Genomic DNA, 18,833 nt, shown 5'->3' with positions numbered 1-18,833 from the left:
GGCGAGCTTCGCCGGTGATGACATCTACGCTACGTGCTCTACGTGACGTAGCGAACCTACTGAGCCACTTGGCCGGACCTATTGCCGACCCTAGAGCTGACGGCGGCGACCATGGCGGAGCGGCGGGGCTAGACCACGGCGGTACGCCGGTGTGGGCTACGGTGGTTCAAATTAACGCGTGGACAAGCGTCAGTGGATGTTGGGGAACCTAGCGCGCTAGCTAACGGAGCGGGAGGAGGACTGTGGCGGCGTGGCCACGACGACGGGGCTCATGGCGGAACTCCGGCGAGCTTACACGCGCTGCGGTGGCTTACCAAGTGCTGTCAGCGGCCACAGGGAGAAGCAATGGGGTGCTGGGGAGACGGTGGAGCTATCGCGGTGGTGCTGGAGTGGCTAGGCGCGAGCTGTGCGCGCTATGGCGATGGCGGAGCTGCGGGCGCTCGGCGGCTGCTGCTAGCGCTGCGAGACGGCGAAGGAGACCGAGGCGAAGTGAAAATGGAGCGCGGCTGAGTGCGGGCGGGCGCTGGCGTGATGAAGGCGCGCCCAGGCGCGTCGTGGCCTGGCTGGGCAGAGCAGAGGCGACGCACGGCCGTTTCTCCTCCACGCGGCTGCCATGGCCTGACGGCGGTCGACCACTGAATCAGCCGATTCAGTTCGTCAGTCGCGATACGCCGAGCCTGACGACGAGTTTTGACACTCCTTTAACTGCTAATCCGTAGCTCCTAAGCAAAAACGATCTACATGATTTTTGTAGCCCGAAGTACCAGCTCCAACTATTGTTCAATAACTTCGTGCTAATTCGCAACAGAACTGAGAAGAAAACATCCCCAAAGTGAGCCTGTCAGTCGGTCAATTGAAAACGACTTGGGAAAATTTGCTAAGTGTGGAAATCAGTGATTTGATGATTTTTGAAATCCAATTTCACACATGTTAGGAGCTGAATCAGTCAAAGACCCAAAAATCAAAGTTGTTCCTTATGTCAAACACTACAACTTTGCTTTAGTGAACTCCTCCATGCAAGATCCCTAACACCTAGTTCCAAATTGGTCAAACATGTCACTTTTAAAAGAGGAAACACATCAAAGCATGGCTTAATGACCAAACTAGCCCTAGCACTAAATACCAAAGTTGTTCCTAATGATATCCTAAGCATGTTTAAGCAATTTGCAAGGCCATTCAAGCATTTCATGTAGTAGTCACTCATAGAGCTATTGAAAGTAATCACATGAAATATGCCTTAAAGACTTGACCATGAAAAATGACATTCATGGTCCATGTTCCATTTGTGAACCTAAGCATTGCCAAACATTTTTGGTGACTCAAATCTACCAAGTATATGTTTACATTCATGATCAGTTGCGTATGTACACAGAAACATGCAATAACAAGCAACGTTGCATATGTTTCAAATCAATGTCTCATTTGTAAATGCTTGTTTATGAATGTGTGATGATAATGCTCATGTTATGCAAGTCAAGTTATGCAAGGCTAACACCCGAGGTGTTACACTTTTGCTCATGTAAGTGCAATTTCTATGGCTGCAGGTGCATACTAATGCATTCTTATATGCTGCAGCCATCTAATGAATTTTCTCCTATTTTCTATGGCTGCAGGTGCATACTAAAAAGAGGAACCGTTTGGAGCATATTAGGTTGAATAAATTTGTATTTGTTAGCTACAACTGTAAGATGACATTCAGGTTTCAGAAAATTCGTGAGCTCGGTTCTAAAGGCAAGAAATCCAACCCATTGCTGCCAGAAGAGTTTCAATGGAAAAATGAGTGGGTAGACATCAACTGTGACCCAGTTCATGCATCTAATGGCAGTGATATGCTTTGGGCACATGTTGATGAAGCTGTTGGTGCAACCGACCAGCTTAGAGGCCACAATATGCCTAGGGCTGCTGCTGCTCGAGCGAGGAATACTGTCACCCACACATATGGGAGGAATAACAAAAGGAAGTGTCCAAGTCCAAGGTCAGATGCACCAGCAACTGAAAGCAGTGATCATGAAGAAGAGGAAAACAGAGTTGCACCAGAACAGCCACAAGGTGCAAGTGCAACAGATGAAGAAATGGAGGACCAGGGAGGGGAGGAAGACTCAGGCAGACCTGCAACAAATGATGGAAATGAAGACTTCCATGTGGACGCAGATTTACTTCTTTAGATGGCTGAATTGCTGGTTCTATGGATCAGTGGACTGGATTTTAGAACTATTTCCATTTCAGACTTAAGAACTTGTTTAAGTTTATTAGTTTACTTATGTTGTGTACTGCTGTGCACAGTGTGCACTGTGCTAAACTGCTGTTAGTTCTTATTTGTTAAATTTGTGTGCTTGGTTAAGTTGTTTTGCCATGTCTACTGTCTACTACTCTTTACATTTTCTTTAGTCTTTACAGTTTTGTTTTTCTGCTATTTTGCCTATTTAACTGATTATCTTCTTTCTTTGTAATTTCAGATTCAGCCACAAGTCAGCAGTCAGCAGTCAACACTCACCATCAGGCATCAGCAAGCAGCAGTTACAGGTAAGTGGCCAAATCACCATGATAATGATTCATTGCAAACATGATTACATGCCAAACTGTGCTTGGTTGCTTGCCTCTAACATTTACCTATTTATTATGGCCATGTTTACATATATTTACATCATATATATAGTATATACATGGTCGATCAGGCCATCTAGGCACAAGGACGACTAAATGTCTGACTAGCCGATTAGACCGATTAGGACTGACTAATTGACCCTTATCGACGACTAATCGCGATATTAGTCGTCTGATCAGTGGTCATACGACTAGCCTCGATAATACGATCTGAAAACATTGGTGACGAGATGAAGAGGGTCCCAGTCTCTGAAGTTGACAATGATTTACTGACATCGGTCGAGTCTGTCTCTGAGGTTTCCAGCAGAATCAGGTCCTCTTCAGGCTTCATCCTCAGGATGAGCTCAAGTTCTCTTACAATCTCCCACATGGAAGGCCTGGCATCAGTTTCATCCTGGCAACACTTGGTTGCTAGTGATAGGAACCTCCTGATGCATTCTGGGGGGCACAAGCCCATCCGGCCATCGATTATTTCAGAAACTGTGCCCGACTGGCAAGCTGAGTTTACCTACAGGAATAGGAAAATGCAGTTCGTCATTACATATGTGCTTGTTTTTTTACCGACAGCAAGCACAAGTCTCTTGATAGTAACAGTCTAAGCTTATGGATTTTCAACCGTTTTCAGCTGTCATTTTTTTTTTAGTTTTGTGAGAACTGGCTGTCCTTTAAAAGTGCAATGTATCCGTAGCTGAAGAGTGCATACCTCTCTCACGATGTTTTTACCATGCTCAATTGGTTTCATACCAGTCAACATTTCAAGGAACACGACACCGAGGCTGTAAACATCACTCTTATCCGTCAATTTGTGAGTTAGAAAGTATTCCGGATCAAGATAGCCCTGCCAAAATAATAATGATATGATATAGTACTGCTGCAAAAGAAAGCATGGTTATTTTGACATTGTCGATATGACTGACAGTCTGACACTTACTGGGGTGCCCTTAACAACAGTGGAGACATGAGCTGGTAATGTCCCTTCGACATCTGGCACTGGAGCGAGCCTTGAGAGACCAAAATCGGCTACCTTCGCGACGAATTTGGAGTCCAACAGAATGTTGCTGGCCTTAACATCACGGTGGAATATAGGTGGATCTGCTTCAGTATGTAGATACAAAATTCCTTTTGCAGCACCCAATGCGATTTTTAACCTCAAACCAAAACTTAGAGATCTCTTGGACTTGGCTGTGGTTGGCAAATGATGTAAAATAAGAGGTGTTTTGATTAGCATAAGGAAGAGAAAATGTTCAAATACCTGATAATGGATCTCTCCAATTACTTACCAGAAAGATGATCACGTAAAGTGCCATTTGACATGAATTCATAAACCAGCATCTGCAAAACAAGATTTGAGGAGCAGTTCAGGGATGCCGACAAACTATATTTTCTACATATATACAACTAAAACCAAAAGGTTTCACCTGCCCATCCTCTTCATCACAATAGCCAACCAATGAAACCAAATTGCGATGATGCAATCTTGATAATAACTCTATTTCTGTGCAGAACTCCCTTGAACCTTGAAGAGAATCCTCATGTGCTCGTTTGATTGCTACAACTGTTCCATCGGCTAGAATCCCCTTGTAGACTTTTCCATAACCTCCTTGGCCAACTTGGGCTGACAGATCGAAATTATTTGTGGTTATAGCCATTTCTTCAAATGTGAAGCATCTAACGCCATCAATTTTGACAGAAAACCTTGACACTGCAAACAGCATGATATGTATGTTCAGGTCCTCTCTTGAAAGAGCTATGTGCTACAAAGCTAAAAAGTCACTCAGTACAACCAAATGTAAATGACTTACATGAACGCTTTGAGACAGTTCTATGTCTTGAACGCCTTCTCACTCTAAGCGTGGTGGCTACCACAGAAAGTAAAATAGCGCCAGCAATTGAGCTAGCCAAGATACAGCCCAGTGCAGCCTTACTTAAACCTGTTGAGGCTGCATTTGGAAATTCTGCAAAATGCGATAAATAGAATGTTTTTATGCACCAATAGATGTTTAATTGGGCTAAGTGAGTGGACATAAATTCAATGAAGTATAAGTCAAGGAAAAAATAATTGCCAATCAGCCTATCACTGTAAAAAGCAAATGCTATAATTTATCATTTGTATTTCTACAATATTTCTAATTTTGAGGAAGTAATGTATGCTGTTTTGTTGCATGCAATCATTACACTCTGCTAATCAAGCTAACAGAAATGCAATACAAAAGCTATCGTAATGATCCAAATAATTTCACGAAATAAAACACAGAAACTCCCCTGAAGTCCTACCACTGTACTTTTTCCTTGCAGGGAAACTAAAAAATAAGCTGCTAGGCACATAGTTTTAAATAATAGAATTAATATCTTCAAAGTGAACACATACCATCTGCATAAGAACCTAGTGTGAAGTTGAGAAGCTCATATGGACCAAATACATCTGAAAGAGTAATTTCCCAGCCAGCAAGTACGTGTCTGAGTCTCACAATCTCAGATATATTGAATAAACTTGAATTACTTGGAAATAACTTCATGTGCATATTTAGCCTTGGACCAACCTCCCATATGTAGCTCTCAATATTTAGCTGATACAGAAACAGTTGCAATAAAGAGGTTAAGTTGATCTCAAAGGCATCTTCATAGGGACGAAAATCTGTGATTCCTGGACTCTTCAGCCGAAGTCCAACTCCAAGTGGCACCGCACAAAAGCAAGTTATTGGTGATGATGGATTGTACTCGTAATTTTTATCTGTAGGGCAAGGTTGACAACTAGAGCCTTGTTCATTTTTCGATGTTTGCATGTTTACTGACATGGGTTGGCACAGGTTGGTTATCAGAGCTCCATTCGTATCCCCACACACAGGGTTTCCATATAGCCTGCCAAAAATGACAGCAGTGGTGATCACTATCCATTGCATGAAAAGGTTACCCAAAAGGGAATTGGAATTTTCTTTGCCCCTGAGAAAAGTGCAATCTTCCGTTCTAGTTCTGATTTTCACACATGCATGATGATTCAAGTGTAGGATATGAAGAGAACTGTTGTCAAATACTTAAAACATAGTCTCACTGTTACATAGATACAAAAGCTTGGTCACAAAGGGAAAAAGGAGGTCTGTACAGCTCTAATTTGACAGAATATACAATATCAATTAATACTGCATCCTATAAAGAAAGGTCCATAATCGCAATTCAGTATGCACAGGGACTATAGATATTATTGATGTGGAGATGAAAATTGAAACGCATAGCAAAAATGTATGAGAACATACATTACAGTGACATTTGGGGGAGGATCAAATGCGGCCGGAATTGTCTTGAGAGAATTGTTTTGGAAGTCTCTGTGTTATTATAAAAACATTATTACATATGTATAGTTAGATCTGAAAAGAATTACTTCTGCAGAAAAGTTCATACAGAATAAGGCTTCTATAACCAGTAAGCCCAATGCCATTCCAGATTGTCGAGGGAACAGAACCATTTAGATAATTATCCTCGAGTGACCTGCAAAATAAAATGTAAGTGATTTGAGAACAAAAAATAATAAAAATATGACAGCTTGAAAAGCTTTACATATGTATTCTTATTTTCAAATGCATTTTTTATAAGCTAACTAATATGACTCATGATTTATATTGATCTAGATAAAATGATTACAGATTTGAATCCAGTTATGGAAAGATTACAAACAGAAGTCGTTGTAATCTCTTCACTGGATAAGACATATATAAAGTTCACATATTTGTAGTGAAAATAAACAGAACCATATGCAAAAGAAATCATATCCATATTCAATGCAAAAGGCTGTTCGAAGACTGTTGAGCAAGCTACACTTACAATATCTGAAGATTGGGGAGCCCTGAGAAGTTTTGTGGGATAGTTCCATTGAGCATGTTGTGCGACAAATCACTGCCACATAACTAGAATTAGATCGATGGTTAACGTAAATAGAGAAGCATTATCTTAACTACATACATTGTAGTGATATTGGAAGCAAGCTTATTAGTTGGTATAGATCCTGTCAACTGGTTCCAGCTAATATCCCTGAAAAACGAATGTGAGAGTTATTAAGACATGTCCTGAACGGTATGAACTGAAAAGTTGGGCACCTATTGAAAAGGGAAAAACCACACTAATCTTAATAAGTTTCTAATTTAAACTGTTCCAAGAGCCAAGTTCATAGCAACAATCGATAGTCATAATGCTAAAATACATTAATTGGGAACTAATACTGAGATGTACTCACAAATAGCCAAGTTGAGGTATGCTACTCAGATCTGGAATAGCTCCTTGCAAGCTGCAGTTCCTAAGACTCCTGATAATACAAGAAATATTCTCCTCAGGTCTTTTTTAATTCTGTATAAGTTTAGTCTATTGAAGCTGGATGTTGGCACCATGGGTGCTTGCAATTACCTTTTGAGTAAAGGCTAAAACTAAATTATTATATGATTCATGGTGAACAAAAGATATTCACACCTTTTAATTTTCATATAATAAGGGAGAAAGGATAAAAAAATCAAAAGAATAACAGAAAAGGCCATTCTTACAGCTTTAGTAGTGTGGATATGTTGCTATATGTAGTAGGGATGGAACTTCCACTGAAATTATTGTTATCAGCCTGACTAGTAGAAACAGAACGATATGATGTCAGAAACAGTTATATGTTTCTATGATAAGCAATTTTATTCTGACTATCAGTGGGGTAAATACAAACCCAACGCAAGAAAATTTAGGTACATACAATATTTTCAAGGCAGGCGCTTCAGCAAATTCTGGAGGAAGAGGTCCAGATAGATTGTTATTGTCAACAAGCCTGCAAGGTTGCATTAAAGTATGAGTATGAAGACTAATTTAATATTTCATTTTTTGATTTGCAGAAGAATAAAAATCGGGAAAGAAGTAGAGTTTCACATACAGGTGACGAAGAAGAGGCAATCTGGAAAGTTCAGACGGGATGGCCCCACTTAACGAATTATTGTTCATATGACTAAAATGAACAGGATGGTTGAGGTTAGAAATAAGTACAAATGAAACGGAAAAACAGAGAGACAAACATACAATGGAAATAAACACTTCTTACAGATGTTTCACACTTCTTAAATTGGAAAATGATTTAGGTATGGGGCCGGACAATTGGTTTTGGTCAACCTGTAATCTGTTTAAACTTTGAAGGTTGCCGATCTCATCTGGTAAAATACCGGAGAGTTGATTGCCATTCAAAAGTCTGCAAAAGGCATGAAAATAACTATATCAATGTTATTTAACACAGATATTGTGGAGAAATGTTTATTAATTAGAAATGGTAATGTCAAACTGATGTTGTCTTGTGTGCATTATGAGGTTGAGACATGCTGAATAATTCAATGAGAGGTAAGAAAAATAATAGAAAAAGAAAACTTACATAAGTTTGAGCGTGACGATGTTGCCTATCTCCTTTGGGATGCTACCACTTAAGTTGTTCCACATAAAATCCCTTCAAGAAACACAGCATTTAGTTGAATAGCTTAAGAATCAAGAATAAATGTTCCCTCAAAGAAAAGGAATCAAGAACAAAAAGCTGCTCGAAACCATGAAATAAGGAATCAAAATTGTGAAGAAAACTTGCTAGAAAGGCACCATGATTTTATGCACGTATTGAAAAGATAGCGAATGGAAATTAGAACAGTTTAAAATTTACAAAATGCAGGAGAACTAAAAAAAGAGAGGAAGTTTGAATTTCAGAGTAATACTTACAATGTTTTCAGCTGAGATAAAAGACTGACGTCTGGTGCCAGAGTTCCTGAGAGATTCCTCTTAAATAACTGCCTGCATGGAGATAAAATTAATGCTACTAGGAACAACTTCAACCTTACAGAAACGACTTAATGAGTTACTGGGTTGTTATATTCCATCTCGCGCTGATGTAATAAAATAAATAAACTTTACAAAACCCATGATATTTCGAGCAAAACAAAAGCCTTAGAAAAGAAGCTAGAGAGCAATGGTGCTAGGATTTGTAAACTTAGTCTGATACGACTAACAGGACTGATGTTTCATGTTCACATGATTGGACAATTGTTCACATGATACGACTAACAATTGGCAGTTCATGTTACAGTTGGATTTATGTGTACATGCAGAAAACATTATTTTTTCCCCCTCAAGAAGTCACATGAAGTTGGCATTTGACCATACAAACTACCTTTGACAATAATCACCCTGTTCGTTTGGGCTTGTTTGGCTTATAAGCCGTACTTTTTCAGCCAACGAACAATACTTTTCTCTCACACTAAATCAGCCAACAGTATTTTCAGTCATGGCTTATCAGCCAAACAAGCCCAAGCGAATAGGGCGAATAGTGTCTGTTGATTTTTATTAAACAAGAGTAACATGGTAACCAAGACTGACGGATAGAAGAAACAAACCATGATGAATAAATCAAATATTAGTACTGATCATACAATTCTGTCACATGAAGAAATGCATCATCATTCACTTTGTGGCAGAAGACTCCTGTCCAATTTGACGTGCACGGATCTCCCCTATTCCAATTCTTAAGGTTGTTCATAGGATCAACTAATCTTCCCTTGATAGCCCTGAGCCCATCGACTGCATTATGGGAGGAAACCATTCATTCACTTGCAGAAAGTTCCAAACATTCTCACGAATTAACATATGGCAGAAAGAAATTACCCTCGGAAGGGTCAGTAGTCTGCCCCAATGCAACATCCGAGCAGGGGAGCAACACGAGTAGGGTAACTGCACAGAGGATGTCTCCAAGCTTAGCCATCCCTCCGAGAAAATTAGCAACTTGTCATATCCCCAACAGCGCAAATATCCAAAACTTCAATTCCTATATACATCCAAGAAAAGAGAATAGCTTAACTCTATTTAAAATAATGATTAGTAGTAGCATCATTCTTGGTGATGTGGATTTGTACGATCAGGGAAATAAATATCTATCTTGACATGATTTTTTTAATGGATGGGGAAATAATGACCATATGTGCAAATATGATATATAGTCACATGCAGTAGTGCACCTACCATGTTGGCATGTTCTAACAACCTGTCTGGCCCAACTGTCCTCTGTTCAAAATAAATGTATAACTGGGGAGGGGAAGCGAGTATGACTTAGAGCGATGAAACTGAACCCCTTTTTGAGCATATATGTTGCTTAGCTTCACTGAATTAATTCAACTACACTGACGATAACACCTTCCTGCTTTTGGAATCACGACATCCCAACTAAACTAGCAGGGGGAACAGATACTTGTGCAATTGATGCATAAGTACTGACGAAGACACAGACTATTTCCTCTAAAGAACAGAACTGAATCTTATCTGTCCGAGAAGGGAATACGGTAGAAAAGATTTTATTTTTACAGCAAGAAGTAAAGTAACAAACACTGAGCTAACGCGAACATTCGCACAACACAATTGCTCGAGAACAAAAATAAGATCAAAGCATACATACACATACACGAGCACACGACGCAAGTAGGTCATAGTAACCAGATGAACGGGATTTGGCAAGAACTCTGAGAAGGCGGCGTTGCTCCTCCTGCCTCCCTCCCGATCCTATCCGCTTGCTTACTTCAGCGACCGCTCCCGCAGCAAGAGGGATTCCCGCAGCTACGCGACCTGCGCCGCGCTGCTAGCCTACTAGTACTTGAGTACTGAAGTCTGATGACAGTAGCGAAGAGGAGCCCCGCCGCCGCGACGCGCGTTTTATATAGGGTGGTGGTGGATTGCGCAGCAGCGGTGGTGGTGGCCTGGTGGGTGCTTCCTCGTTGGAACATTTTGTGCGACAAAGCAGTGTTCACTGGTTCCCACCTCTTCAAAACACAAGTCTATATGCTCAAAAACAATGCTAAAAAACACAAGTCTATTTTTTCCTTTAACTTTGGTATTTATCTAATTTTAATATCTAACTATTAAATTCCAAAAATTTATCATCTTAATTACCAACACTATTTTTTTCGATACCAAATATATTTCCTCTATCCCAAATTATAAGATGTTTTCCCATTTCTAGATTCGTAGCTTTTACTTTGAAACGGAGCGAACAAGAGGCTCATTTGTCACTACCACTGCCTCTATCTCCTTCCTCTCTTCTCTCCGCTAGCCGTTTCTCTCCCACTCCACCATCTAAATCACCGTACCAAAAAAAGTGCACTCAGAGCCCTCCATCTCCCTGTCTTCTCCCTCATCCAGTGTGCAGTGAGACTAGCACGACAAGATTGGCCTCGCACATGTCCCGTAGCTGATGGTGCTATGTGGCAATGGCGGTGCACTTTCTCTCTATATATGGGAGCACATGTCCATGAATGCAAAAAAAAGTTATGTTCAATTCCATTCTTCGAAATAGGAATGATTTATTTTTGGCCCCTTAACTTTTATGTTTATCTAATTTTGATCTCTAAATGCAAAATCGGATAAATTTAGCATCTTAACTTCCAACACCTTTCTATTTTGACCCCCTTAGCCTAGTTTTGGTGGTTTCCAACGGCTCGATCTCACATGTAACACACTCCATCTTTCTTTCTCTCATTTTCTCACCAGCACGGCCTCTGTATCCCTCTCCTCTCCTCTTTCGGTCATTACCGACTCCCTCTCACTTCACCATCTATGGCACCGCGTCTTACCGCACCAAATAATGTGTGCACTCAGAGCCCTCCACGATTCCACCTCCCTTTTCTTATCCATCGGCCCTCCATCGTAGCCCATTTTAATTTCCTCCCCATCTGCTCCCTCATCGAGCACACGTGCAAGATTGCCCGTAGCTAATGGTGCTTTATGGCATGGCAGTGCCCTTTCTCTCTTTGCCTATCCTGTTCAACCCTCCCTAAACCCTGGGCATGCATGCAATGGGTGAAAACTTGAACCAATGTGTAGCTGAGAGCTAGAATCGAGCTCGGCCATGGAAAACCTCCTTTTCCTCTGTTTCCTTTGTGACGAGCAAGGGATGGTGTATAGCAGCACACAAGTACTCCCATTGTCCCAAAATGCTTGCAAATATAAGTTTCCGAGATGAAGTTAGCGAAGCAGGAAAAAGACACGTTGAAAGCCCCAATTTGGTTTTGGATAATTGATGAAACCTAGGACTAACCTTTGATCTAAGTGTGTGAATTAGATAAGGTGGTCCAATTCAGGTGGTGAAGCTAGATGATGGTCGTAGTGAAGGTGATGGCCACAAAAGAGATGATCAAGTGCTTCACATTTGGAAAAGAAGAAAGAGAAAAACAAAAATGGGCTCAAGGCAAAAGTATATTGATAGGAGTCATTTTTGGTTTGCACTCATGACGCCATAGAGGGTGTGAGGGATTTAGGATCGATAGCTATACTATAAAGAGGAAAAATCTTTGGCTATGCGATTATCGAGTGCCACTAGGTGACATGATTCTTGCATATGCATTAGGGACCTAGTGTGCTAACAATTAACCCTTGAAAATGCTTTGTGAAAATGCTAACACACATGCACATTGGTGATACACTTGGTGGTTAGCACATGGAAGCAAGGGTGGTGAAGTTTGAGTTGAAAAGGAGGATTTCAGGCGTGACCGGATGCTGAAACATTGACCGGACGCTAGTACAACATGCGTCCAACGCTAATGAAACATTGACCGGACGCGCCTGTACAACAACTGTTCATAGACAGGCAACACACGCGGTTGAATGATCTGACGCTGGGTGAATCCGGTCAGTGCATCCGGTCATCAAAATACCTCTCTGGAACCTCTCTAGATCGCACCGGACGCTAATGCAACAATAACCGAGCACTAATCCAACAATGACCGGACGCTATTGTAACGAGAGGACCGTTGGGCGCCAACGGTCAAATTCAAATAATCTGTGACCGGGCGCTACTACAACAATGACCGGACACTACTGCAACTTCGATCAGACGCTACTGCAACTTGCACCGCAAGCTATTGCAACAATGCACCGGACATGTCCAGTCATCCCGACCAGCAAGTCCAGTCGTTGCGCAGGGAGCCCCCTCTTGTGCCTAACGGCTCTATTTCGTTTGGGGTCTTTAAATAGACTAAAAGGGGCCATGACACCTAAGAGAGAGGGGTGAATTAGGCAACTTAAAACTCTAACTCTAAACTATGGTCACTTTTTCTAACCTTAGCAAAACCTATGCAAAAAGATAAACTACCTAATGTGCAACTACGGTTTTGCTAGTGTATTGCTATCTCTACCGCAAAACGAGTTATGCAAACAATATAAATGCGGAAGCTAAAAAGTAGGGTAGAGATATGCAAACTCCCGTCGACGACTCTGGTATTTTTATCGAGGTATCGAGAAGTGCGTAAGCTTCCTCCTAGTCCTCGTTAGAGCCTCTCGCAAGGGCTAAGCTCCCGATCGAGTAACTCTGTGGATAGCCCGGGCCATCCCCACGCACAAGTGGGTCTTCGGTGTGCCTTCCAGCAAGCCTCTCCCGGACCGCTCCCCGCCGTCTTCACTATCAAGCTTTCGGCCAAACCGCCGCGGGCCTTATTCCCTTCGGTACACGGTGGCGGCCACACCACAAACATGGTTGGTGTGGTCTCGCAAGACTACAAGCTTCTCCGATGTACAACAATGGTGCGCACAAGCACCGAGTAATAAGAGATATGCAAACCTCACTAAACATTAGGCCTAAACCTAGAGCAAGCGCATAAGCGGTGGTCTAATCAACCTAAGCACTTCGCAAAGCACCTACACTAATCACCTAATAAATCACTAAGCACTATGCAAGTGGATATCAATAAAATGGTGTATCAACACCCTTGGTATGTTTCCTCAGCTCCACTATTCTCAAATGGTCGGTTGGGAGGTCTATTTATAATGAGAAAGTAGCCGTTGGGGACGAAACCTAGCTTTCTGCTACTGACCGGACACTGCTGTCGTCCAGACCACACGTGTCCGGTCGTCCCGACCATTGAGCGCGCACTGATCGGACGCTGGGCTGAGTCCGGTCATCATTGACCAGACGCGTTCGGTCGCGCTGGCGGCTCTGGAACCTCTTTGAAAACGATCGGACGCTGCACTTCGTGCATCCGGTCGTCTAGTGCCGCTGCGTCCGGTCACGCTGAAAACAATACCGTGACGATGAACAGTATCACCAGTGCGTCCGGTCACTGCTTCGCTCAGCGTCCGATCACCTCTGCCAGCCTCGTTTCTTCACGATCTTGCGTCCGGCTTGGTTCACATCTTCATGCTTGGACTTTGCTTGATATCTTGGGTCTTCTCTTGTGCTTCTAGGGTCTTGCTTATGGTGTTGATCGTGGGATCATCATGTCGCCTTCGTCCAAGTCACGTTTTGCACCATATTAAACTATAAAATAATTACTTACAAATTCATTAGTCCAATTTGGTTGTGTTGGTCATCAAACACTAAAATCCAAAGTAAATGGGTCTATGTCCATTTTCCTTACATAGATCATGGCTGGCCTTGGGCTCACTCTCTTGGCACTTTGACATACTTGACATCCTTGTGAGCCTAGGCAAGCACCCTCCCACTCATCTCCATCATTGATTTATCATTATAGTGAGATTGAGAGTGATTTTAAGTGCATTTGCTTGAGTGATTGCATCTAGTGGCACTTGGAGATCGTTGTGGCTGTGGATTTCTTGTTTCTCTTAGTGGTTACCGCCACCTAGACGGCTTAGAGCAGCGGAGGAGCTTTCGGCACATGTTGGTGATTGTTCGTGGCCGGCTCCGATGATTGTAAGGGGTCTTGCACCTTTCCCAGCGAAGAGCCACAAGATAGTTCTAGTAAATTGCTCGTGTCATTGAGTTATCTCACTTGTGGGTAGGTTCTTCCGGTGTCTATTTGTTGAACGAAGTTCGTGTAACACCTCTTAGCCGCCGAACTGCCAAGTATTAGTCGGCACAATGAGGACTAGCGTGTCGGCAAGCACGTGAACCTCGGGAGAAAAATCTTGTCTCTTGTGTGATTGGAATTCTCCTGGTGATTGGATTGACTTCATATTGTGATTGGTTCATTCCTCGATACGACGGTATAATCACCCTACTCACTCCATTACTTTCTTGTAAACTAGTTATAGCAAGCTCTTTAGTGTAACTAGTTTTGAGAGCTTACTTGGTAGCTTAGTATCATCTAGTGGAGCTCTTTAGTGTAGCCTTGTTGAGAGCTCTTAGTGAGTAATGACTTAGCCTCTTGTGTGACTAGAGATCATAGCAACTAGAATTGTTGGATAGGTGGCTTGCATCCCTTGTTGAGGTAGAGTAAATTTGTATTTCGCCATTTAGTTTACTAACAAATTACTGTAGTGATTTTATAGAATTTTTAAATAGGCTATTTACATCCTCTAACATGTTAGGACCTTTGACACATATACCGTCCTTACCGGATAGACTATCTTTTCAGCCAGCTTATCAGCTATAATCTAACAAAAACAGCTTGGACCGGCTTATTAGTCGGCTTTAATAAACAGGCCCTTTCATTACACGCGCACGCCACAACACGATGGCTGATAGGCTGGACGCGGGGAGCTGGTGGTAGATTCCTCGAGGTGCAGAGGAGAGGGTCCACCGCTGCTAGCCTTTAATTTACATGTCTAAATTGCAAGCTTTCACGGACATAGTTCCGGATCTAAAATTGCAAGCTTTTAGAAGTACAAGGCAGCGGGGACGTCTACACACAAGAGAGACGAGTGCAGTGGCAACGTACGACAGCGCAAACACGTTGGACACAATTATGGAAGGTGGCGTAGGGAGAAAGGGGGGTGGAGAGAGAGAGAGAGAGAGGGAGCATATGATAGGTAGGCTCAAACTACTTAAAACCTAAAAAAAATAAGACCATTAGGTCCAAAATAAATAATATTAATAGTTAAGGTGCCAGACTTACTCAATTTTTCAATTGAAGATTAAAATTAGATAAATATAAGCACTGTTTGGATTCTTGGAATTGAAATTAATTTTAATAATTATAATTTAGGTATATATCAATTAAGCTAATATAATTGTACGTGGAATATATGTGTACTACTTTGGACATAAGAGAGAGACACTTATATGTTGTACTTCTGTTATAGGGGAGCGAGACGAAGAGTGTGCCATAAGTTGTGGAGTAGAAATGTAGTATGGTGTTATAAGCTAAATAGTAGTTGATTAAGTAGATTCTAATTCTTCTAAAATAAAAGGATCCAAACAGGGCCATTAATTTGAAATAAGATCCTAGAGCGTCATGGGTGATGGGGCGCTTGTGTAGCATATAGTCAACTGGTACGAATCTGAGTTATTCCTGTGGACTAGTTGCCAATTAGTTTTGCTTGCATATATTAACATGTCTTCTTTGCAGTCACAACTCATCATAACTAAAAAGACCAAAAGAAACAATATATACTTCATTGGTAAAACAAATCGAATTTTGCGGAGCATGGTACATTTCTTATTCTGAAAAATAAATTTCTCTTTATTTGATTATTCCAAAGTGCCCGAATCTTCATCCTGCGTGCCCATTTTCAGTACTCTCATCGCGCCTTGTCAACACTCCCGTCCTCCACGCACCTCCACTCCACAAGTAGGCGTCGTAGTTCGTACAAGCACCGGCCCTGCGAAAGCAGCAATGGCCGTGCTTGCATGCTGCATCTCACATACCTATGCTACATAACATGGCTACATGACTACGTCGTATTCGCATCAGCATCAGCATCGGGCCATCGGCATCACTCCTCTAGTCCTGTGGAACTTGGACGATGCCAGCTACTAGTCCACTACACGCACAAGGAAGAAAACAGGGCACCAGACGACCAGTCAGTCAAGCGCAACACGGTCCTGCCTGTTGCTCTCTCCATATTAAAATCATCTTGTTTGACACTTGGTTTCAAGTCTCCGCCCAGTTCTCACAGTGACAGTCACAGTGAAGTCGGCAATTCGGCACGCACTGCTCTGCCTTGGAATTTGAAGCGCTGGGAGGCGCCAGGGCAAGCAGGCCGCTTGCCAGAAAATCAGGCGCCTCTCCTAGAACTTTTGCCGTCTGACGACGATGGCCGGGCGACGACCTGCTGCACAAATATGGACGACGGCAGGTCGGCAGCAGGTGCGTCGGCAGAGATTCATGCATGCCATGCCAGCCGCTGCCGGGGCGTCGCAACTCGCAAGTCAAGCGCGAGCACGACTTACCAGCTAGTGGTCTAGTGGAAGTGGAGCATATTATTATGATTACAAAACAGTAGTGGATTAACGGCTCAGCTAAGCATAAGCTAGCGACTCTCAGGGTCAGGGCATGCTGGCTTTTTTGCCTTTTATCTTCGCCTTTTGATTTTCATTAGCCATATGCATGCATGTGGATGTAGCTAATCGCCTTGAGAGCATCATGCGTGGCGGCGTGACTAACGCCGACGACAACGGAGACTTGCAGTGAAAGCTGTTAAACCGTGCCTTTTTTTTCCTTCTATTTTACTAGGAAGCGTATCCGTGCGTTGCTACGGAACAACTAAACTTTTGTACTAAAAACACAGGGATCGCACGATAAGATAATAATACTATGAAATTAAATACCGATGTTAAAGTGATATTTAATATCCAAAAAACAAAGTTCATGAAATTAACACAGTCACGTAGAGCGTGGCGTCACATGCTCACAAACTCTACTGTATAAATCTTTTCGTGATGCGGCTAAGATAATGTTTTATATCGGCAGGAAGAAATCTCCTATATCTGTTTCTTTCATGCGCCAATAAATCTACAAATAAGTTCTATCGCATCTCCATACTATCTTTGCGGGTTTCTGAATGGTTCCTCGTCTGCCTCGCTTTTGTAGAGTGGTTCGCTACAGGAAAAGAAGGAATCATGCAGGATAGAAAAGAAGATAATCGTCACAACCAATACGTAATGTGATTATTTTTAGTTTTTAGAGATTTGTTTTTGGAAAGAAAAATCAGAGGGAGGGGCTGCGCGGCGAGGCGCCAGACCATAAGGAAAACTACGAGCAATTCGAGACTCAAATCCGAGCGATCGTGGGGAGGAGGGATGGCAGGGTTCGGCAGACCGATGACTAGAGGGATTTTTTCATACGATGACGGTGCCAATGATTGAGCACGATTGGTTTTGGTTTCATACTCGCGCGTTGCAACGGGAGCAACAAAACTAACACAATCAAGATGATCGTTCATGTCTATATGTTTCCCATGCAATGTTTTTAGTGAACTCTTAAGATTGAACAAGACTAACACAATCAAAATTTTCTTTTTCAAAATAATTTTTTATTTCAAGGTGCTTCGTGATTACAATTACAAAATACTGAAACATAACAAAGTGCTCCGTGATTCAACACCTAAACTGACTGTTCGCTAGGCCTTTTGAGAATGATCTAATCATTGGAGCCTTTTTCTAAGAGGAGGCCTCAAAAACCAGTTTTCTATCATGCTTCAATCGTTGGGGCAGCACCAGCACTCTCGACACGCCTCCCCGGTCACCATCTCTGCCACCAGTGTGACTGAAACCAAACAGCTGTTGCGCTTCAAAGTTCAAACCAAATAGCTGTGGGGCGTGTCTCGTCTTGAGCAACAATAACAGCAGATATGATATCATACGGTGTTCTTGAAGAAAATACCAGGCCTAGACAGATTACACAACATGACAGACTATAAAGTGTAACAAAGAGGCAAATGAAGATATGTGAAACAACAAACATTGAACTCATTGTCTTTCATTGAATCTGAATTGGTTATATGTTACATGGTGTGCAGACAGTTTAACAGAGTCATCCACACTTTATTGCGATGCTAGTATGATTAAGATGAATTACAGGATTTCCTGAGAGCGTTTCTCACCTCTGTATCTTGTTATTCAATTCAGTGATGTACATTGCAATGCACTAGGATTCCATGATACATCTAAGAGCTAGCCCTCTCTGCTCTGCTCTTTGATCTTCCTTACCTGTAGAAAAGAACTAAGATTAAAAATAGGGACGGATTAAACGGAGCACTTTCGCAAAGGATGGAAGGGCCATAAGCTAATATGACTTACTGACCTCATAACTAACTAATACTAATTACAGTGTATAGTGAAGAAGATTGTTGATGGCCATGCTCATTTGGTTCCTGCATCTGGCCAAATTTCCAAACTTTTGTCAATAAAAAAATTTCACGTAGGGGTGCTTGCTAGTCATTTTTCAAGGAGTGAGTTATGTTTTGGCTTGATAATTGTCTTGCTAGTAATCAAGAGAAAAATAATTACCTAATTGATTACAATATCAAGAAACAAAAGATAGTTAAACAAAAAACCTATTGTTCACGTGGTATAAGAGGGC

General features: G+C 42.0%; 1 protein-coding gene across 5 annotated transcripts; it reads right to left on the bottom strand.

Annotated features, from left to right (window-relative positions):
* Positions 1–2,563: 2,563 nt before the first annotated feature.
* Positions 2,564–10,369, bottom strand: LOC136511575 (probable LRR receptor-like serine/threonine-protein kinase At1g06840). 5 transcript variants are annotated; one of them, XM_066505618.1, is made up of 21 exons: positions 10,040–10,369; positions 9,256–9,415; positions 9,024–9,171; positions 8,317–8,388; positions 7,985–8,056; positions 7,664–7,807; positions 7,499–7,570; positions 7,325–7,396; positions 7,131–7,205; positions 6,830–6,898; positions 6,559–6,627; positions 6,421–6,492; positions 6,001–6,087; positions 5,856–5,924; positions 4,973–5,463; positions 4,407–4,559; positions 4,023–4,306; positions 3,885–3,936; positions 3,536–3,786; positions 3,308–3,442; positions 2,564–3,112 (listed from the first exon to the last, which is right to left on the bottom strand). In XM_066505618.1, exons 2-21 carry the CDS (start codon positions 9,350–9,352, stop codon positions 2,747–2,749), a joined length of 2,850 nt encoding a protein of 949 aa, XP_066361715.1. In that variant the 5' UTR covers positions 9,353–9,415; positions 10,040–10,369; the 3' UTR covers positions 2,564–2,746. The 5 variants fall into 5 exon arrangements, with proteins under 5 accessions (XP_066361715.1, XP_066361717.1, XP_066361716.1 ...); XM_066505620.1 differs by having other exon boundaries at positions 8,346–8,384; XM_066505619.1 differs by having other exon boundaries at positions 10,046–10,369.
* Between the last annotated feature and the right edge of the window lie 8,464 nt (positions 10,370–18,833).

This window comes from Miscanthus floridulus, chromosome 16 (genome assembly GCF_019320115.1).
Source record: "Miscanthus floridulus cultivar M001 chromosome 16, ASM1932011v1, whole genome shotgun sequence".
NCBI lineage: Eukaryota > Viridiplantae > Streptophyta > Magnoliopsida > Poales > Poaceae > Miscanthus > Miscanthus floridulus.
The sequence above is the reverse complement of the archived record's forward strand: the minus strand, read 5'-3'. Positions and strand labels throughout refer to the sequence as shown.

What these genes read in the sequence shown, in the direction of transcription:
- LOC136511575 (XM_066505618.1), bottom strand. Translation starts at nt 9,352, where the DNA reads ATGGCTAAGCTTGGAGACATCCTCTGTGCAGTTACCCTACTCGTGTTG. An exon ending in TTGCCTCTTCTTCGTCACCT is followed by an intron (nt 7,397 to 7,498) that starts GTATGTGAAACT and finishes GCAACCTTGCAG; the next exon opens with GCTTGTTGACAATAACAATC. An exon ending in GGTTATAGAAGCCTTATTCT is followed by an intron (nt 5,925 to 6,000) that starts GTATGAACTTTT and finishes ATAATAACACAG; the next exon opens with AGACTTCCAAAACAATTCTC.